This window comes from Neoarius graeffei, chromosome 3 (assembly GCF_027579695.1).
Source record: "Neoarius graeffei isolate fNeoGra1 chromosome 3, fNeoGra1.pri, whole genome shotgun sequence".
Taxonomy (NCBI): Eukaryota; Metazoa; Chordata; class Actinopteri; order Siluriformes; family Ariidae; genus Neoarius; species Neoarius graeffei.
In genome coordinates, this window is record NC_083571.1 from 79,046,314 (window position 1) to 79,068,812 (window position 22,499).

A 22,499-nucleotide genomic window follows, 5' to 3' on the forward strand; every position below is an offset into this window, starting at 1 on the left:
CAAGCCAACATGTGAAGTTCTTTTTATTATACAGACACATTCACAAAGTACACAAGTTAAAACAATTCATCAATTTCCCCACAAGCAAAGATATTGGAAAACATCATGGTTTTAGTTTGTATTGGGGGGGGGGGGGGGGGGGGGGGGGGGGAGTGGTGTATTTCCCAGTAAAGCACTTATTTAATATATGAAACACACACCAGAATTATTCTCGCTTCACAGAAAAGAGCCGACAACCCCTTTTAAACATGTAAAGACACTGCAGTCAACACCAGGTAGCACAAAGACAAAATAAGTTCAAATAAAAGGGCAGATAAAGGTGTATCTGTACTGAACACAGACATGCTGCTTATCTGGACCTCAAGGCACACTTTCAGCACCTAGTGAGAAAGAGGTGGAAAATTTAAGATGACAGAACATAGAATTGCCATTATTATCAATCTTGGTTAAAAAGTCTAATAAAAGTCCCCCACGAGGTTAAATTGTGCATTATCGCATTATTTAGACTCTAATCATTACTTCAGTTGGTGTTAAATAAGTATTAAATCAAAAAGGCTGTTCATGAAAGATTGGTCTGTTCCTTGCACAGGATCCAGGCACACGTGAATGCCCTTTGACCCCATTTTAGCAAGCGGTTATTGTACCCCCCTGTTATGGCCACTAGAAACACTGGCAGCCTCCAGTGGGCAAAGCATAGGAGGAAAGAGTTCTCAATTAAATAAGTGGTCTACATGCATTGTAACTTCTCATCCAGGACATGGAGGTTTGTGTTCTCACCTTTCATTATAGGCAACCTGCATAATGTCTCCAACCTTATTAAACTTTACTTACAGGAAAAGGTTCAGTGCGGTTATTCTCTCAATGGGAGACTTCAGCACATGTTAATTGCAGGTGTATTGGTCATTTTAAAAGCTCAAGCATATCCTTCACTGACCATTATTCAGTCTTGTGCAAGTTTCACGAAGGGTGCCAATAATTCTGGAGGTGATGAGCTTGCTCACTTGGCGACTTGACATGGCACATCCTATTTTCTCAGCTTGCGTGTTCCCTCTCAGCTCCTGTGGATAAGTGGACAGCAGGTTTATATAATATTAGGGTGATCTGAGCAAGTTGTGTTTCTCCCAACAGGATCCGAAGCAAGGAAAAAAAAAAAAAAAAGTGCCTTTACTTCAGGTTTTTTGAGAGAATTATTCTTCCCCCCTGTGTTGATCATTTAGGACATGAGCAGTCTTAAATGGGCAATAAAGGGGACTTAAGGTTCTTGTTCTTCAAGACACATACCTGCTGAGATTTTGTGCTCTTTTTCTAATCAGGTGCTTCAGTGTGAGTGGCAGCCCTCTAACCTACACACACAGTATTAACAAAGGGATTATTTTAATACACAACACTCACTGAATAACATTTCAAAGGTAATCGGATCAAATTTCTTATTCTCCTTGTGCATGTTCTTTCGCACTCTTGAATGCTCTCCACTGGAGAAGAAAAAACACTATACTCTGTACTTCAGGATTTTATTAATGCTTACCTTCAGTTTCAGCAGAGAACATCGCTCTCCTCAGTCAGGTGGCTGGGAGTCCAGTCTGGAACAAACACCATTTTAAGAAATATTAGGACTACAAATACAAGCATCAAGTACTACTACTACCACCACCACCAATGGCGTCAACTGGGAAGGACTGCTCTGCCAAACCTAGTCCTTCCTGTTGCTAATTTTTGTGTCAGAAACACAGTTCCAACTGGAAACGGGCTTGAAGAACTCAGACGTTTGACCCCAACCCTGCTTGGCTCAATGCTAAAATCTGATCAGTTCATCTGCAGTGAGAATTCTTCATAAATCCTACATTCAACAACTTACTCTTGAGATACTGAGACTCCCAGATGAACATCCCGAAAACATTGTCACAAAATGATGTCACTAGACCAAATTAAATGTTTAGGCCAGGGGTTTTCTAAATTCTGTCCAGGGACCTCCTGCCCTGCATACGTCAAGACAAACTAACCCTGCGTTCATGCTAGAACATTAGTTAGTCGCTCGTGTCTCTGGTGGGAGTGTACCTTTAGCAATGAGCAACAGTAGCACCCAAAATGTAGCCTACAGCAAATTATTTGTTACATTATACAATTTATAACCTCAACATCCCAAAGCAAGGTTTCACTCCTTTAAGAATTCAAACAAACATTCTCTTCCCCCCACAAATTACATGATTCTTCGTGCAGTCCTGCATTAAAGGACAATTTGTCTGTTTAGGTGATGTTCCTTGCACAGGATCCAGGCACATGCAGAAGCCCTCTGACCCCAATGTTTTAGCAAGAGATTGCTGTACCCCCCTGTTATGGCCACTAGAAACACAGACAGCCTCCAGTGGGCAAAGCATAGGAGGAAAGATCAACATCTTTATATGCTTTTAACTTCTCATCCAGGATGTGGAGGTTTGTTTCTTGGAGGCATAGCTCAATTTTCATATTCAAGCTTACTTACCCGAGTACTTTTAACATCAGAGGTCTTTCGATTTTGGAGCTCAGAATTTCCATTTCAGCTCCTGTGGACAAATAGACAAGGTTTATACTGTACATCAAGGCCATATGGCCAAGCATAAGAAATAAAGGTTGAAGAAAGATGTGTTTCTCCCGACAGGATCCGAAGCAAGGAAAAAACATGAGCCTTTACTTCAGGTTTTTGAGAGAATTCTTCTTCCCCCCTGTGTTAATCATTTAGGACACGAGAAGTCTTAAATGGGCAATAAAGGGGACAAAAAAAAAAAAGTTACCATTTTGTCGCTAAGAAATATTGTCCTTTAAGATACTCACCTGCTGAGATTTTGTACTCTTTTCTAACCAGGTGCTTCACTCTGACACTCCTCTGACCTAAACACACAATATTAACATTATGTATTTAATGCATAGAACAAATTTAAGCCGTTAATATCAGATTAAAGTGTAATAATTCCACCTCCAGGATCTGAGGCAGGGTGGAAGAAGAGATTTCCAGGATTCCCACTCAAGTCATGTCAAAATCCCTGACTTTCACGAACGAAAAAGCTGAGTTTCTATGACTGATAATGAAAAGGGAAAACAGGGCACGTTTGTCTGTCACCAGACAAAAACCAGCCAGAAATCAATCAATTTGTGATCTTTATTTACTAGTTCACAGATGTTTTCAGGACAAAACTTAAAGCTTTAACTGCTTAAACATCATCGTCCTTCGACCATGGGGGTGGGCGAGATTCCCATGACTAACTCTCTCCAGACACAGCAGTCCTACATCGCTGAACCCAGATCTTCAATATCGATGCCCAAGTCTCTGGCAATGGTGTCTGGGTACGTTCACTGTCTGGATACAACTTTGCCAGAAGGATGCCACAGAAGGAGAGAGGAAATTAGTTTGCCTGTGGCACGATGGCCGAGAATGGCTGATGTCCTGTGCTCTTCTTAACAGATTTGCATAGCATCCGTCAAGACGGTGTCACGGTCTGATCATGTGCTGGTATAAGTTTACCATGAACAGACCGATTTTTTTTCCCCCGGTCAACTTCCGGAAAGTCTAAATTTATCATTTCTTGCTGCGATTTTTGTACCGAGCATTTCAACACATTTGTGGACTAATAGAACGCGAATTGTGATTACAATTGTGAGATTTGATAATCAGTAGACAAGCTGTTGAATATGGATGAGGAAACAATCATTTCCCAGACACAAAATGAAGATCAGCAAAAAACACAGTCCAAGCAGGCACGAGACCAGCGATTCACCATTTTCAAAAGAAAGATATTTTTACAATCTTTTTCAGATTTATAATGTGTAGATAATGTGTTTTTGTATTGTGTGAATGGTTTGGATTGAATTTTATGAGCAAGTTAGTTTTATTAAAGTTAATAAATTTACCTGGTAAATTCAGACCGGTGGTAAATTCAGACCATGACAATGGCTCTCAAGCTTGGTAGTTAGGGTCCAGGTTTCTGACTCATACAGAAGAACTGGTTCTACTAAAGTTCTAGATGTCTGGACCTTAATAGACTTAGTTAAATTTGACTGCCAGATTTTTTTCTAGCTTATTACAGGCTTCCCACACTAGGGCCATTTCTATAGAAATAAGCATTTTCCCCCTAAACATTATGAAATAACCAGATAAAGAAAAATACTGCATGGAAAATAGTAGTTTGATAAATAACAATTAAAATGTAAACGTGCTAGAAAAAAAAGCCCTGATATTTCATGCTTGGCTATTTATATTTTAAAAAATAAAAATAAAATTGCAGGCCATGACTTTCCATGTCTGGAGTAAACATTTTAAAATTCCTTGATAGTCCTGGAATTTCAGGAATATGGGAATCCAGGATTTCTTATTCCACCTGGTTGTAAGTACAAGACATTAAGAGGAAAGCATTCATTATATTATAGAAATAAGCATCCCCCCTCTAAATTTCGTCACACTAAACAATTAACATCTCCACAAATCCAATCCACAACATTAAGACACTGATTTAAAAGTACATTTAATTAAGGTCCTTAAAATCACTAATAAGATTGGTAGACTACACATTAAACTAAAGCAGATCCTGTGTTAATACAGATATTATCATGTATATGCATAGCACAGGAGGGTTTGTGCAAACACGTGGTCAGACCCACAAAATGGATTTAAACAATATTAACAGTTTGATAAAAACAAACCTCATCCATACTCCTAGAAAATAAACACGTGATCATCAACATGAATGAATCGCTTATTTTACCAACATAACGCTTGATCAAGAATAAGCAGACCTGCACCTCACCCTTCCATGTGAGAGAAGAGAAAGACCACGCTGAAAGAAAGACACACCAGGAAGAAGAAATGAATTGTGGGCCGTGCGCATGCGCACAGTGGCTGTAGCGCCAATACAGATTTATAGAAAATGTGGAAATGTTCAAAATAATGTTTTGTGTTTCTGTTCATATTTAGTAACATTTTGTTCGTGAAATTATACACTGTATAGAGTTAAACTTACATCATGTTATATGATAAACACGAAAATCGGGATTAATTTCCCAACGAAAACCAAATTTGCGACTCTGTAATCCTTGCTCTCCAAGTTCTTCCAAAAACATTTCCTGGTTTGCTGCGATTGGTGAGAATACAAAGCAAGAAGTAGAAACCCGAGCTCTGATTGGTGAAACTGGCTGCAAATCAAAATCAAAGCCCGCCCAATTTCTCTGACATTTACATGGCGTCACTGGCGGAGTGGGCGGGGCTTGTGGTGAACGGACTTTGCTAGCTAGTTACTTGCCGCAAGCAAGTGCTGATGTTTACTCTGCATCCTTTAGCGGTCAGTTTTAATGTAATGATCCACTTTCAGAGATTAGAATGAGTTGCTGAGTGTTTGTAAGCTTCTTTTGGACTTTGGAAGAGTGCTTGTGATTGTTTCGAGGCAGGAATAAGCCGAGCTGCATGCCAGTGCTCCATCATAAGGACTGCATTGGCTTCTTGGTCCAAACTGCACGAGATCTGCTGCTCGTGCACTTCCTACAGTCATGTTTATTTCATAACAATGGCGGTGAGGAGCATCCTGTGAACTAAATGACTGTCAGAAATATCGCCTCCATTTGTAATATGGTAAGTGCACAAGCTTTAAATCCATTGCTAATGTGCTAGCTAGTCCATATATATGTGTGTGTGTGTGTGTGTGTGTATATACAGTTGTGTGTGTATATACAGTAGTGTATATACAGTAATGTGTGTGTGTGTGTGTGTGTGTATATACAGTAGTGTGTGTATACAGTTGTGTGTGTGTATATATATATATACAGTAGTGTATATACAGTAATGTGTGTGTGTGTGTATATATATACAGTAGTGTGTATACAGTAGTGTATATACAGTTGTGTGTGTATATATATATACAGTAGTGTATATACAGTAGTGTGTATATACAGTAGTGTGTATACAGTAATGTGTGTGTGTGTATATAGTAGTGTATATACAGTAGTGTGTGTGTATATATACAGTACTGTGTATATACAGTAGTGTATATACAGTAATGTGTGTGTCTATACAGTAGTGTATATACAGTAATGTGTGTGTATATACAGTAGTGTGTATATACAGTTGTGTGTGTATATATATACAGTAGTGTATATACAGTAATGTGTGTGTGTATATATATACAGTAGTGTGTATACAGTAGTATATATACAGTTGTGTGTATGTATATACAGTAGTGTGTATACAGTAATGTGTGTGTATATAGTAGTGTATATACAGTAGTGTGTATATATACAGTACTGTGTATATACAGTAGTGTATATACAGTAATGTGTGTGTGTCTATACAGTAGTGTGTATACAGTTGTGTGTGTGTGTGTGTATATATATATATACAGTAGTGTGTATACAGTTGTGTGTATATATATATACAGTAGTGTGTGTATACAGTAGTGTGTATACAGTAATGTGTGTGTGTGTGTGTATAGTAGTGTATATACAGTTGTGTGTGTGTGTGTGTGTGTATATATAGTAGTGTATATACAGTAGTGTGTATATACAGTAGTGTGTATACAGTTGTGTGTGTATATATATACAGTAGTGTGTATATACAGTAGTGTGTATACAGTTGTGTGTGTGTATATATATACAGTAGTGTGTATATACAGTAGTGTGTATATAGTAGTGTATATACAGTAATGTGTGTGTCTATACAGTAGTGTGTATACAGTTGTGTGTGTGTGTGTGTGTATATATATATATATATATATATACACAGTAGTGTGTATACAGTTGTGTGTGTATATATATATACAGTAGTGTGTGTATACAGTAGTGTGTATACAGTAATGTGTGTGTGTGTGTGTGTGTGTGTGTATAGTAGTGTATATACAGTTGTGTGTGTGTGTGTGTATATATAGTAGTGTATATACAGTAGTGTGTATATACAGTAGTGTGTATACAGTTGTGTGTATATATATACAGTAGTGTGTATATACAGTAGTGTGTATATAGTAGTGTATATACAGTAATGTGTGTGTATATACAGTAGTGTGTATATACAGTAGTGTATATACAGTAATGTGTGTATACAGTAGTGTGTATATACAGTAGTGTATATACAGTAATGTGTGTGTATACAGTAGTGTGTATATACAGTAGTGTGCATACAGTAGTGTGTGTATATATATACAGTAGTGTGTATATACAGTAGTGTGTATACAGTAGTGTATATACAGTTGTGTGTGTGTATAGTGTATATACAGTAATGTGTGTGTGTGTGTGTATATACAGTAGTGTATACAGTTGTGTGTGTGTATATATACAGTAGTGTGTATATACAGTAGTGTGTGTGTGTGTATATATATATATATATATATATATAGTAGTGTGTGTATACAGTAGTGTATATACAGTTGTGTGTGTATATATATACAGTAGTGTGTATACAGTAGTGTATATACAGTAATGTGTGTGTGTATATATATATAGTGTAGTGTATATACAGTAATGCATATACAGTAGTGTATACAGTAATGTGTGTGTATACAGTAGTGTATATACAGGTGTGTGTACAGTAGTGTGTACACAGTATACAGTAGTGTATATACAGTAGTGTGTGTATATAGTAGTGTATATACAGTTGTGTGTATACATACAGTAGTGTGTATACAGTAGTGTGTGTGTGTGTATATACAGTAGTGTGTGTGTGTGTGTGTAATTAATATATATGCAGGTCTCGAAATTAATTTTTTTTTCACCAGCCAGCTGGACTAGTTACTTTCCAAAGGAACTCGCCAAACAGAAAATCAACTAGCCAAAATTTGTTCATGTATGAATTTTACTTCTGTCAAAAATAACGTAAAAGAGAGTAGTTACCATTGTTCATGACTAATGTGCATTTATTTCAAGACCCAAGTATTTTGATACTGTTGTTAAATACATAAATGAGAACAACACAGAGCACCATAATATATAATATCAACAAATAATAATATATTGGAAAACTTGGCAACTTGGTGTATGAGTATTGAAAGCAAATATACTTACTATCATGACTATAGCACCCAAAATATGTCCAACATGCTTTCTGTATTTAACCATTTGAGAGAGAAAGCATTAGGAGCTTCATATTGACTAGGAATCAACTTGGAAAAAAATTAATTATTCCATAAAAATCGTATCACAGCCAAGGCCTACCCTGCTCCCACGTTTGCTTATAAGTCCTTTGTCATTTCTCCTCTTCAGACAGAGGTCGCTTTGTCCCCGTCTCTGGTGGTTTCTGTACACCTTTCAGAAAATTCCACATCGCAACATAGCTTTGGCAGATGTAGATGTAAACAACAACAAAAGCACGTGTTTAAATGGGCGATAATGTGGCCACGTCTATTGAATTTGATAACGTGATGTGGCAGTGGGGGCGTGGCCAAGCGGCGGTCTGTGAATGGAGGGCGGAGTCAGGGAAGGTAAGTGGTGGAATTATTGCACCTGATGGGGATTAACCTGTGTTTGTGTATCTTCCCCAGTGACCGCGCCCTTTAAAAGGAGAGGAGAGCAGAGAAAGGGAGCTCTCTCTCCCCAACCAGAACACGTGTGTGTGTGTGTGTGTGTGTGCGTGTGTGTGTGTGTGCGCGCGTGCGCGGCTGGGAAGTGATAAAAGGCTGAAAAGCTAGCAATAAATAGTTCATTGAGAACTCAGTTCTGGCCTGCCGTGCTTCTGTGCTCCACCCACCTGGTCCAATATTACACGTGATTACCGCGATATTCAACGAGATGCATTATATGCATGCGCAGTAGTGAAAAAACCGACAGCCTGACTCGTACACGATATGATTCGGAATTCTTCGGTAGCTTCCGTCCTGCCGATAAACACATAGACACGGCACACGCTTAATATGTGGCGGCTTTAGTTGACAGTGTGTCTGAATCTTTGCTTCATATATGTTTTTTATTTTCAACTAGCCAGCCGGGCTGGCTAGTGACAGGAATTACCCCCCAAATGACAAATTAAGTTGCCTCGGGTGACCGGACCACCGCGAATTTCGAGCCCTGATATATATATACACACTTTGTGTGTGTGTGTGTATATATATATATATATATATATATATATATATATATATATATATATATATATATATATATATATATATATATATATGTGTGTGTATATGTGTGTGTGTATATATATATATATATGTGTGTGTATATGTGTGTGTGTATATATATATATATATATATATATATATATATATATATATATATATATATATATATATATATATATATACACACACACACTATGTGTGTGTGTATATATACACACACACACTATGTGTGTGTATACACACTTTGTGTGTGTGGGGGGGTTTGCTTGCTCCCTGACAGATAAGTGCACAGCCTCCATCCCTAACTAGGTGTCCCCTTTATACACTATACCACAGGTTCCCAACCCTGGTCCTGTCCTACATATTTAAGTGTTTTCCCTGCTCTAATGCACTTAATTCACCTCATCAGCTCACGAACACCCTTTTTTGATATGAATTTGGTGTGTTAGAAGAGAGAAAACACTCAAACGTGCAAGACAGAGGGTTCTCCAGGATCAGCATTGGGATCCATTATCTATACCGCTTATCCGTCAGGGATGCCGGTGAGTTGGAGCCGATCAAGGCTGACTTCGGGTGAGAGGTGGCTTACGTCCTGGACAGGTCACCAATATATCACATTCACACCTCCAGGCTATTTGGAGTAACCAGTTGACCTAATCTGCATGTCTTTGGACTGTCGGAGGAAACCGGAGCACCCGGAGGAAACCCGCACAAGGAGAACAAGCAAACTCCATACTGAAAGCGCCCCCCCCCCCCCCCCCCCCCCCCCAGTCAGCTGCGAAGTTCGAATTCAGGACGTGCTTGCTGTGAGGCAGTTGTGATCCTGTGCACTATTCCGTGTATGATGATGAGGAATCCAGATCCAAGATTTGTGTCTGATCCTTCAACAGATGATTAGCGATTCCAGCTAGTATTTAGTAAGATTGTTTGGATTGCTTGTACTGTAGCTCCTGGAATGAATGCAGAAACCATTCAACTTGACCTGCAGTGCAAACATGGAAAACTGTATCCAAGCACAGCGTCATTTCACACAAGCATGAATCTTTCAGCCATCATGAAATCAGGCTTGGGTCTGATTAATACTAATGCGTGTAAGCTAAACTGAATATGTCTTTGTCTTCTAGGCACAGTTTCATATCGAGCAGATGCCAAGCAAATTACACAGCGAAGCTCATAATTCATAGCTCTGAACTGTCCGTGCCAAACTTTTGATTTTCCGTTTTGTTAAGTCATTGACACAAAAATGTCACACCAGGAATGATAGTGAATAGGAATTGTTTTATTATCTGGGCTGATGTGTTCTAGGCCATGCTTTTTACAACCTGGACTGTTCCTTGGTGCTGGTTATGTGACCGCTGTCTAGCATGTGTCTGGTCGCAGGTACAGTATAACACTGTGCTATTTCGCACCGCTCTCTTCTCAGCCATAAGTGCAAGTGCATCTGTGTGTGAATGTGTATCTCCTTTGTCTGTATACACAAGCGTGTGTGTAGCTTAGGTCAAGCAAGACTTTCTGGGCCTTTTCGATGGAGACTTAGGGCAGGAGTGTCTGAATGCCTGTTTAAATGACGCAGCCGAAAATGATCCAGTCATGCTCCTTCTACAATGATGCCACTTTATTTCCACCGTCTTTGAGATTCTGTAATATCAATAGCCTTTGTATGAGTATAATGTGCCTGCTCGTTTCAGCAAAGAGAACGTACATTCTTTAATCTCTCCGTTACACAATGCAACACTTATATACCTTTGAGGTAAAGGGCATTTTAGGCCTCTAATGACTGAAATACGAACCTTGTTGGAGTCAGATGTCCTCAGGGGAAGAGAAGTTGAATTGCATTCTCAGATTATTATTGTCACATGATGCACAGTGCAGCTATTCACCCGGTCACCTGTCAGTCATGCATAGTGCTCTTCCTGGACCATGACTGTGATGTCTGTTTCACGATACAGCGGTTGTACTGAGTCAGACAGTATATGTCCTTGATGACTGGGAAGATTCATCTTTCATTCTCCTAACACTATATTCCAGAGATGTTTTGGTTCGATAGTGGTTGTGAATTATAGTTTGTGCAAATATAGGTTGGTATTTGGTACGATAAATAATCTCTTCTATCTTGACTAGAGCCCCAGCCCCAGTGGAAGAGACGCAGCCACCATGCTGCCACCACCATGCTTCACCATGGGTATGATGGTGTTTAGGTGATAACCCGTGTTGTTTTTGTGCCACATGTATAATATAACAAAATTTACCAACATATCAGTTCGGATGGGATATACAGTATATTACCTGGTGGTTGTATTGGTCATTTTACAGAGTAATATGGAGTAATTATCCACACAGTCCATAAGAAATGACTGAAATGAGTCCGATTCGGACAGGACTAAAATCCCAGTGATATTCTGGGAATAACTGTAATATCCCACCTCCTCATGTAAAACTAATCCAATTTGAATAGGATTTTAGAAAGATATTTTTGAGAATACCTTCTCATTATGTCTTTATAAGCTGAAAGAGGGTGTAGCTGTGAGGATACGGAATAAACTTTAACACCTTTCGCTTGATGAACACAACTGAAATCCTTGATCTCCCTTAACATAAGGTGAAACCCTGCACCTTCAGCTGCTTATTCATTATTCTCTGACTCTGCAACACATCCTGTCCGGTGATTCTATGCATTATTAATACCGTACATGGAATACTCTGTCTTACCTCTGAGTAATACAGTATTAAAGACATTTTCACCAAGTTACTGGAATCGTCCTGAATGAGAACTACACTGTTGTTGGACGATCACCTGGTTTTCACCGCACTGCAGAGCCCATGCTTATAATAGGAAATAACCATGTGACTGATATGACTTTGTAGGCCACCAAAAAACATGGCGTGAACATGGAGGGAGCTGAAATTAAATATGTGCTATTCATTATTGATTTTTGTTCGTTGTACCAATGCTACACATAGGAATTTTTGTGAAATAAATAGTAACTGATTGAGGTCTGATGAAATCTGCTTGTCCCTCGTGCCCGGGTTAGTGAATGATTGCGTCACTTTTATATGAAGTTGTTGAACTGATGAAAGTCGCCTTGCCAATCCTGTACTAGTAATTCACAGTCGGTGTCATGTCAGGAGTGTTAGGGTGGAAATTTGTACATGCACAGTACTGTGAAAATCTGAGGCACTTTTATTTTTTTCATACAAACTTTGATGAAGATGAAGTACAATTCCCAATGACCTTAAAGGAATACTCCGGAGTGAAATGGTTTTTAGGTCTATTTTCGCATTATTGGGAGTGCATATGTTGAGTTGCTACCACAATCGCATCAATCGGATGCGTTTTGAGAAAATTCGTTTTTTGTGATTTCAACCGGAAAGCGCTAACACGCATGGATTAAAGTTTTCCGTCACTACGACGGATTTCCGTCAACTGGGAGCGCTAAAGATCAATAATGAGAGTGATGCAGATCCGAGGAAAAAGGGGGGGGGTAGGCCCATAGGTCTGACACCGATGTGATTTATAACTTCACCAAGCTGCTGTGATTGCCTGTTGTTGAACCCTTTCTCGTGCTATGTTTGAGTATATGTAAAGAAATAAGTTGTTGCGCTAGATAGGCCTAAATAAATAAATACAGCCTATGCTACTGTCTAGTCCCGGGGAGGCTCGGCGTAGGCAGCGAGCCGCGGTGCTCGGCTTGAGTTTCGTTTCTATCAGCAGCTCCAGCCCGACTTTGGACGCTCGTAACTCGGCCAGGGGAGGTCCCAGCCTCTCCAAACTTGGCAGCCAGCGACCTCTGCCCTCTCCCCAATGAACCAGCGCTGCCAGGGCGGGCCAGCCCCGCGCCTCGGGACACGATTCACCCCGAGGCGAGCCGCGGCGCTCCGCATCAGTTTCCTTTTAACGGCGGCTCCACTGATGAAACAATTTGGCTGTCCTACTACTAGGCAACTACTTGCCTCCTACTAATACTAGGCCTATTGTAGTAGTAGTAGTAGTAGTAGTAATAATAATAATAATGATATTTGCCTATTGAAAGGTGATCAGGTGAAAAATCTAAACAGCCCTGTTGAAGCCGCAGCAAGATCTATGCTATTAAGCCTTTTGTAGGTTAAACAGGCTTCGGCAGACAACGTTCTGGAAAGGCTGTGTTTTTCTTTGGTTTGATTAGCCTACGATTTAATCTTTAAACATTATGGTTTCAGCAGTTCGCTTAAACATTGGAGGCTGCAGAGTCGGGCTGCAAGATTTCCCGACACTTGTTTAAGATGCCAAACTTCATAGTAAGGAGAAAATAATTACACAGTATTTAGTGCCTCGTCAGTCTCAAAAATTAATAGTGAAGGACCAACGCGAATTAAGTCCCAAAAAAACATCTCGTAGGCCTATATTTTACATTTTCAAAAAAGTCCGGAATTGGAAGTCGGTCAGTGGAGTGTAATGAAGTGTCTCATTCACTAAGCACAAAAGGTCGGAAAACAGTGGAGAAAACAGCTATTGCTTAAATAGGCTACTAATGTTTTACATTAGTAATTTAATGTATGTGACAAATTCATTGAATAAATAGATAAAGAAGCGAATACTCCGAAGCTCAAAATTCAGGAAAGTGGCTCCGGTGTCGCAAGTGCACAAGAACAGTTATTTGAAAGTTAACCTAATGAATTTGTGCGTGCGCGTGCGATTTCATGAAGAACCGGGACAATTGGCATTCGGTGAAAGATTCACACCTATGACTCATTATATTCGCGCGCGCCCTCTCGCCCACTGTTGCTTCGTTTTCCCGATTTACACGCGTGTCTGAAGATGGAGTTTTCAGAAATCTCCACTCTGCCCAGAGTTTGCAAAAGTAGCTGTTTTCAGTGACTGAAACCTCCGTATAGGTGTGAATGAGAGGTGCAACCGAATAAATAAATATGCGTCTTTTTTATCCGGCTACATGTAGGCTATCACTGCGCAAAGCCTCTAATGTTGAAATGGTAGTAATATTTGTTAAAATAATAGTAGGCTAATTTCCACATTAATTGGTAAAATGGCACAAGGGATGTGATGGGGGGGATGGCCGTTTTATAAGGGGGATGATTTGAGATTTTTATTTCAGAAGGGGGATGCCTCCCCCCACATCCCCCCCTCAACTCGAGTACTGCGTATAAGGCCATATTTCACCTGACATAGGCCCTTCGATTTCCATCACTAGAGCGCGTCAAATTACTTTCGGTTTTGCCAGCATGGACGCGCTTCTTTTAAATGAAGGCACAGATGTGTCAGACATCGACAAAACGGTAAAGAATAAGTGGAGATGGGCTTGGCGAAATGAAATGGGCGATAATGGCAAGCTCCTGCTGCTGTGCCAAGGAAAAAGAAACAAAAACAGGCATCAGGTGTTGCCAAACTAGATGCCTTTGGCTTCACTGCGAAGAAGCAGAAAAAGTGAACTTTCACTTTACTTTTCTTGTTTCCTGGCTTTATTTCAACAGAATTTCCTATTTTTCTTTCTGTTCCACTCTTTCGAAAGCATGGTTCAAGTTCGACTGCACTTGCACTTTTCTCTGAACCACTGTTGTGCATTACTAAAGTATTGTTGAAATAAATTTGCACTTTGCGCTGAAAACTTGATGTTTCATCATGAATAGCCAGTAATGACAATGGTAAAGTCTTGCCTTAGCTTTAGTCATTTGTTAAAATTATGTAAATGTACTATAAGTAGGGGCCTAAGGGATAATGGACAACACGGCGTTTAAAATTTGACGCATCGCTGACATGGTAGGGGCCAACGACATGGAGCTTTTTTTTCAGTCAGATAATTTTTTTTTTTTTGTTTTAATCCATGAACACGGCAGTGCACGGGGCATGTCTTTTTGCCAATAGAAAACGCTAGTTTTAAAACCATTGCAAAGCTCAAAACAACATGACAGTTCTGTGGAAGTGAGTAGAGGGTTCCTACAAACAAAATGAAGTGTCCCGAGCTCTGCAAGTGCATGGACAGAGTGTGTAGAAGAGTAAATACAAAGCCAGTGACCTTACCTGAAGTTGGTCTTCCTCAGACGCCATCTTCATGGGACAGTCCGTAAAAGTCGGGTGCTGAGTACAGAGCCCATCCCGCTGGAAATGCAGAATTATGGTATGTTGTGCATTTCCAGCGGGATGGGCTCTGCATTCGGCACTCGACTTTTACGGACTGTCCCATGAAGATGGCGTCTGAGGAAGACCAACTTCAGGTAAGGTCACTGGCTTTGTATTTACTCTTCTACACACTCTGTCCGTGCACTTGCAGAGCTCGCGACACTTCATTTTGTTTGTAGGAACCCTCTACTCACTTCCACAGAACTGTCATGTTGTTTTGAGCTTTGCAATGGTTTTAAAACTAGCGTTTTGTATTGGCAAAAAGACATGCCCCGTGCACTGCCGTGTTAGCGCTTTACGGTTGAAATAGCAAAAAACGAATTTTCTCAAAACGCATCCGATTGATGTGATTGTGGTAGCAACTCAACGTATGCACTCCCAATAATGCGAAAATAGACCTAAAAAGTATTTCACTCCGGAGTATTCCTTTAATAGTAAAAGTCAAGTAAAAGAGGTGACTTGGAACATTTTTTCCTTTCTTTGAGCTTCTATTTTATTGAGAGCTGCATGTGATGTGTGAGAATAACTCCCCACTTAAAGATTAATGACCTCACCTCAATGTTCTTTTGTGGGCTTATTTTTATTTCAGCCTTCTATTTTATTTGTAACTTGGTACAGAATGATGGTTCTGCCTTAAAGTTTAAAGAAGACAAAAAAATAACAGGAAAGAGTGCAGGGCATGAGTGTTTTGCTTGACCTCAGAGAGCGATTACGCACGTGCTCTGGATCCTGCCGGTTTTGATGTTGCCGATAGTAATGCACAAGTTGTCGTCGCTTTCCGAGTCGTTATCTGCATCCTGCATGATGAGAGAAAGCAAGTGTTTACTATTCTGGTCATTTACAAAACCAAGGATGAAGGAAAAATAGCTACCTGATTATCCACGCCATTGCCTCCTTCCACATCTCCTCCAACCAAAGCACTGGGAATTTAAGGCACGGTTAGACAAAAAAAACAAACAAGCAAAAGAATTAGCAAGTATGAGAAATATGGAGGCACAACTTGGTAGAGCTCTAAGGTACCAGATTTAAGCAATCAGCCATTAATCACATCCTTCAAGCCCTGAGTATACACACACAGTACTGTGTAAAAGTCTTAATCGCCCCTTTTTTTTAATACAAACTTCGTTATAGATTTCTATTTTATCGAGTCAGTACAAACACATTTTAGAGTCCAAACGTTCGTGTTTTTTCCAGCACAAAATGAAATGTTACAGAAAAAAAAGTTTGTATCCGAGCAGCATATTCCATAAGAGAGCACTTTTCAGATTAAAAAAGAAAACATAATGAAGGCTGCTGGGTTTTGGTGCAAAATGAAGAAGCGAGTGTGACAGTCAAAGTGTCCAGAAGAACTGGGGCTGCTTCTGTAAGACGCTCAGTAAAACCTACAGATCATTTCCTTAATATAATTTTTTTTTTTTTAAATATAAAGCAAAGGGTCATCTCACACCAAATATTAACTTTGTTTCATATATTATGGCTTACTGCTGTTTTTTTTTTTAATGTTGAAACATTTTTTAAGCCATTTTTGGTCTACAACATTTCTTTACATGAGCCTAAGACTTTTGCACACTACTGTATATCATCCACCAGATAGTATCTCCATCCTTGACTCTTGTATGCTGCATAAATGGGAATGGAAAAAAAAAATATATATATATATATATATATATATAATTAGTTAAAAATCGACTGCAAAGTTGGCATTGGAGTTGCCCCGCTGAGCCAGCCAGCCCTGAGTGCGTGACGTCACAGCGGTAACCGGTTTTAAGGCTGAGGCCTTTTACAGCTATAGACCAAAGTCATATGAATAAAAATTTATGGTGAAAGTAAGAAATACCATTACCGACTTGCTCAACTAAGACTGATTTGACTTCATTGATTATGGGTTGACTCTCATTAAAACAGGATAGGTGTTATAACTTATGCAATATACATGTACATGCATGCATTTTCACTGATGAAACGTAAAAGGCTAATTAAATAATCAGATGAACTGAGACAATCACATTCTGAAGCAAATTAAATTATCTTATACTGGTAACTTAAACACACACGATACAAGTTACATGTCTCATCTCATTATCTGTAGCCGCTGTATCCTGTTCTACAGGGTCGCAGGCAAGCTGGAGCCTATCCCAGCTGACTACGGGCGAGAGGCGGGGTACACCCTGGACAAGTCGCCAGGTCATCACAGGGCTGACACATAGACACAGACAACCATTCACATTCACACCTACGCTCAATTTAGGCTACGTTTACATTAGACCGTATCTGTCTCGTTTTCTTCGCGGATGCACTGTCCGTTTACATTAAACCACCTGGAAAAGCCGGGAAACGGGAATCCGCCAGCGTCCACGTATTCAATCTAGATCGTATCTGGTCCGGTGCTGTGTAAACATTGAGAATACGCGGATACGCTGTGCTGAGCTCTAGCTGGCGTCCTTATTGGACAACGTCACTGTGACATCCACCTTCCTGATTCGCTGGCGTTGGTCATGTGACGCGACTGCTGAAAAACGGCGCGGACTTCCGCCTTGTATCACCTTTCATTAAAGAGTATAAAAGTATGAAAATACTGCAAATACTGATGCAAATACTGCCCATTGTGTAGTTATGATTGTCTTTAGGCTTGCCATCCTTCCACTTGCAAGTAGTAAGTGATATGCGCTGGGATCACACCACAGGTGGCTTCTCCAGTGAGGAGAGGGAGGAAGATCCTCCTTAAAAATTCTAAGAATAAAAAGTTGAAATTGTCTTGACCAATTTAATGAATTGCTGTCCTTGAATATTACTATTTTACTGCCAAATACGACATGTACATTATATTCGTTTCTCTGGGTGAAATTACATTAGCACCCCCTATCGCTCGCTATTAGAAATTACTGCACGGAGGATCTTCCTCCCTTCGGCTCCCATTCACTCCGATTCAAACAGTCTCCGGCACTGGCGGCTCGTGGTTAACATAGACTTCAATGAGAGAGAGGAGGAAAATCCTCCTCTAAGAGGGTGGGACTAGCTAAGAGATCTGACAAGTGCTACAAAATATCAACCAATAGGCTGCAGCCCTCGTTGCGCAATGAACCAATAAGTAGAGGCCTTAGCTGCCTGGGGGGAGGGGTTATCTTATCAAACTTAACTTCTAGATCCGGTGACTCGGGCACTTCGGCAGTCAGAGTGAGAACGGCGAGGTGGAAGTGGATTGACTATGTTATAGATATTCTACGAATAAAGTAATGGAAACAGAGGACGTGGTGAATGTTTTGCTTGCAAAACCCTTCCATGGGCTGAGCTACAAACATGGCCGCCAGGTTTGCTTCATTAAATACGGAAGATTTTGAGAGAATTTTGAAAGAGAAAGATGTGTTGAACACCTGAAAGTAATGTGTACAGCAGCTATAAAAAGTGTACACACCCCGTTAAAATGATAGGTTTTTCAACTATTATCAACTCAACCCGTGCGTGTAACTATAGCCGGTCCAGCAGGTGCGGTCGCATTGGGGCCCGTGACCTTCAACCAAGCATTCCTTCCTCCCTCACTTTTACAAAAGCCAGCCGCTACTGGATCACACACACAGCGGCTCAGTCCCGAATCGTGGCTTGTGCACTTCACTCGCGCGCTTTGTGAGCTGCTCAGGGCCGGAGTGCGCACCCTCCAGAGGGCACTCACTGTTCAGGGCGGAGTGATTTGGAGCGCAGGATGCCTGCGGAGCCGAGCGTATCCGTGTATTGGTGTTGCTGTGTGCACGGCTAACGGTTTTAGTGTAAACGCGAATCGTTTTAAGAACGTTAATCTGATGATCCGCTGATTCGACGTAATGTAAACGTAGCCTTAGAGTCACCAGTTAACCTAACCTGCATGTCTTTGGACTGTGGGGGAAACCGGAGCACCCGGAGGAAACCCACGCGGACACGGGGAGAACATGCAAACTCCGCACAGAAAGGCCCTCGCCGGCCACGGGGCTCGAACCCGGACCTTCTTGCTGTGAGGCGACAGCACTAACCACTACACCACCGTGCCGCCCCTACAAGTTACGTGTATTAATCTAAATGCAGGTAAACAAGGTGTTTTTTTTTTTTTTTTTAATCCAAATGAGTTGGAGCTTACCCGTCTGTGTTCTCGCTTTTTGAAGGCTGATCTTGTGGCTGATTTGTTTTGAAACAATCTGACTTTCAGTTGTTCGTTCAGTTGTTCGTTCAGTTCTCCGTTCGTTCACTTCTTCCACGTAAGGGCGAGATGGCAGCAATATCCAGTTTAGAAATAAGACGGCTGCTCCACTCATTCTCTATTTTGTCCATACGGAGTACTCCGCCATTACTGCTCGGCTCAAGCAATTACTAAAACCTGGGATGGAACGGGATGTCACTGGTTTTAGCACCAACCGTGGGGAGGTCACTGCCTGAGCGATATGTCGCGTCCCATTCCGTCCTGGGTTTTAGCAACAACCCTTGGCTCACGCTCCAGGAGGACCGGTGCAACTGAACTTTTCTTAAAAAAAAAAAACTTTCCTTTTCTTGTAGCTTTATTTTCCTTTAATTATTGGTACTGCACCCTCTTTCAATACGGGCTTATAGCCAACGCTCCTCAACAGATCAGAGGTCTCGTACGAGTCCTCAGTAAAATGTGCAGAACAGAGGAGAGGCCATTTCATAGGCGCCCAATGTGCCTGTGAACTTCTCACAAAACCTGTCCAAATCTTTGCAGTTTGAACATTCTTGGGCCATGAATGCAACGTAAATCCACCTTCTGTTGTGTTGCTGGCGGGTGCAGCAACACATCTACATGGCATGGCGATACATTAGCTCAAAATGGAGGATCGGAGTTGCAGTCAGCTCTGTGTTTTAGTATAGCGGAAATGGCGATGAGACCGATAGACTTCCTGCTGTGACATTACGGACGTCAAGGTCATTCACTCAGACTGCTACCTATATAAATCACTTTAATCGTAAAAATTACGATATTAAATTTGTTAACGCTTAAAACAATTCCTGTGCCATTCTTGAGGTCTCAAGGCATTTATAAACAAAAGTAAGGCCATGGCTCCGTGTATATACTTTTAAATCTTATTTTGCATGAAAGAAGTATTGCAATGATAGGTGTCCATACAGGGAAATGAGAGAAAGTACAGTATAATAATTAAGAGAAACACTGATTCATGATTTTGTTTTTGCTGAACAGATAAGACATTTATATATTCTCTAATTTGGTGTGAAGCTAGTGAATAGTAATCTGATTTATCCTGACTGTGGGATCTGTATTAGTTTAGTTTTTAACCGCCATCAATGTGTGTTCCTTCATCTAATATGTCTTTTTTAAGCAACCAGGCATGATTCTCCACACTTTTTTTTTTTTTAAGTTACCTATAGTTAGGTGGTTCATAAGTTCTGTAGGATATTGTGGATATAAGTCTCCTTAACCCTGTTAAAATTTCATCTTTTTCACTACGTTCAGACTGCAACGTGGAACGACCCATATCCGATTTGTTGTGAAATCCGATTTTTTTTGTTAGGCCGTTCACATTACCAATTATGAGACTTGTATGCGATCTCCAATATGAACGGAAAACGACCCAAAAGTGTCCCGCATGCGCAAATTGACACGTAATAAGCACATCTACGTAATACGTAAACAAAAAAAAAGCGCACTCTTCATGTTTAATGATTTCTTTTTTTTGTTTGTTTGTTTAATTATCTGGTTAGTGTTAAAGTGTGAGGTCTCGTGTGTGTTTTTGTTTCTGAACTGAAATGAAAACGTGTAGCCTGGTAACGAGGGTTGACTCCTAAATGTCTCTCTAATTTCTATATAAGTGCACTACATGTTACTAGGAAGTAATGGATTTTTAAACTCTATATAGTGCACTTGAGCTTCAGTAGGCAGTCATTTGGGATACGGCCGCTGTATTACCAAACTCTTAATTCAGGCTTAATAATTTGCACACATTTATTTCGTCATATTAATAAACTTTTTCTACATTTTTATAAATATTTATTTAGATTGTTTATAGCCAGCTGAATTCTGCAACTTCTCTCAGCGCTGGCTCAAGGTGCATAAACACCAGTGCAGTTTGCTATGGAGATGAGGCGAGACCTGGCGATGTGGTACAGGATGGTTTAAGTTATAAATCAGTTATAGAAACTGTTTTATTTAATCAGGCTAACAGATCAACATCCAGGTCCCTACCAAATCCACCATTAGCTTGATCAATTCTATAAAAGTCTATTTAAATTCTGAAAACTGTACAAATGTTGTTGTTTTCCACCAAAGAGGCGGGATTAGCCAACGCAGAATAGTGACGTTTGTCTCTTGTTGATGACGTGTAGGTCGCGTTAATGCGACCTGTCCGGTCAGACTGCAGTCGCATGTGAAAATATCGGATATGCATCGGATTTAGGACCACATATCCAAGCGGCCTGGGTCGCATGTGAAAAAATCGGATCTGTGTCATTCAGATTGTCAATAACAAATCGGATACAGGTCGCATATGGGCAGAAAAATCAGATATGGGTCGTTTCAGGGTGCAGACTGAACGTAGTCTTTGTGATGTAAAGAAAAAGGGAAACGGAGCTCGATCATATCAGATGTTTTTCCGTCTTTAATGTGATATATCAACCAACACGATTCAAGTGCATAACACACAGTTTTAAGAAAAAGAATAAAACTTACAATAACCAAGTTGTATAAGTGTGAACCCCTTTAACTAATAATGTTTTATAGCATATTTTCCTTTTAATACAGCACTCGGTCTTTTGGGAGGTAAAATTCGACCAACTTGGTTGCCACATCTTTATTCAGCAATTTTATTGCACTCTTCTTTGCAAAAAAAAAGCTCCAGATCTATCAGATTGTGAGGAGATCTCTTGTACACAGCCCTCGAAACCTCTGACTGGGCCATGCCTAAACGTTGATCATAATCATCTGAAGTAATTCCTTTGTTGACTTGGATTTGTGCTTAGGTTTGTTGTCATGCTTGAAGATATTAAATTTTGTTCATCTTCAGCTGTCGAACAGTGTTTCTCAATCGTGAAGCGCTATCTAGTGGGCTGCGAAATTTAATTTTTTTCAAGTTGAAGCTAATTTTTACTCACAGTAAGGTACAATTGCTGGGTTGCATCCGACGTCACATCTGCCTCCTTAAGCTACGGTCACACTACAGCCTGTGATGCTTTGCGATGGGTTATCAATAAAAATGAGGCATTTTGGTGGCGATATACACGTGAGCTAAAAGTTGTGGTCACGTAGTAGGTGAACACTTGACTGTCATGCCTTTGGGTGCTTGAGCGGCCACGCGTGCTCACGGAGCGTATTGTGCACACTCTTGGGA

General features: G+C 40.3%; 1 protein-coding gene, 1 long non-coding RNA gene and 2 other non-coding genes across 9 annotated transcripts in view; 1 reads left to right on the plus strand and 3 right to left on the minus strand.

The window, feature by feature from the left end:
* Positions 1–140: 140 nt before the first annotated feature.
* LOC132883595 (uncharacterized) lies at positions 141–5,075 on the minus strand. 6 transcript variants are annotated; one of them, XR_009654371.1, is made up of 8 exons: positions 4,989–5,075; positions 2,951–4,805; positions 2,809–2,865; positions 2,480–2,540; positions 1,526–1,580; positions 1,282–1,343; positions 935–1,058; positions 141–380 (listed from the first exon to the last, which is right to left on the minus strand). It is a non-coding gene; the product is annotated as an uncharacterized LOC132883595 (long non-coding RNA). The 6 variants fall into 6 exon arrangements; XR_009654372.1 differs by having other exon boundaries at positions 4,672–4,805; positions 4,989–5,063; XR_009654374.1 differs by having other exon boundaries at positions 4,734–4,805; positions 4,989–5,061.
* LOC132883921 (small nucleolar RNA SNORA26) lies at positions 1,111–1,242 on the minus strand. The gene has a single exon (XR_009654421.1). It is a non-coding gene; the product is annotated as a small nucleolar RNA SNORA26 (small nucleolar RNA).
* On the minus strand, positions 2,618–2,741 carry LOC132883920 (small nucleolar RNA SNORA26). The gene has a single exon (XR_009654420.1). It is a non-coding gene; the product is annotated as a small nucleolar RNA SNORA26 (small nucleolar RNA).
* Positions 5,076–5,235: 160 nt separating the features above from the next.
* Positions 5,236–22,499, plus strand: part of usp46 (ubiquitin specific peptidase 46) — a 48,799-nt gene continuing 31,535 nt past the window's right edge. The window contains exon 1 of the mRNA XM_060917397.1: positions 5,236–5,593. Within this exon, the coding sequence (XP_060773380.1) occupies positions 5,558–5,593 (36 nt within the window). The 5' untranslated portion in view covers positions 5,236–5,557. The remainder of the gene's footprint in view (positions 5,594–22,499) is intronic.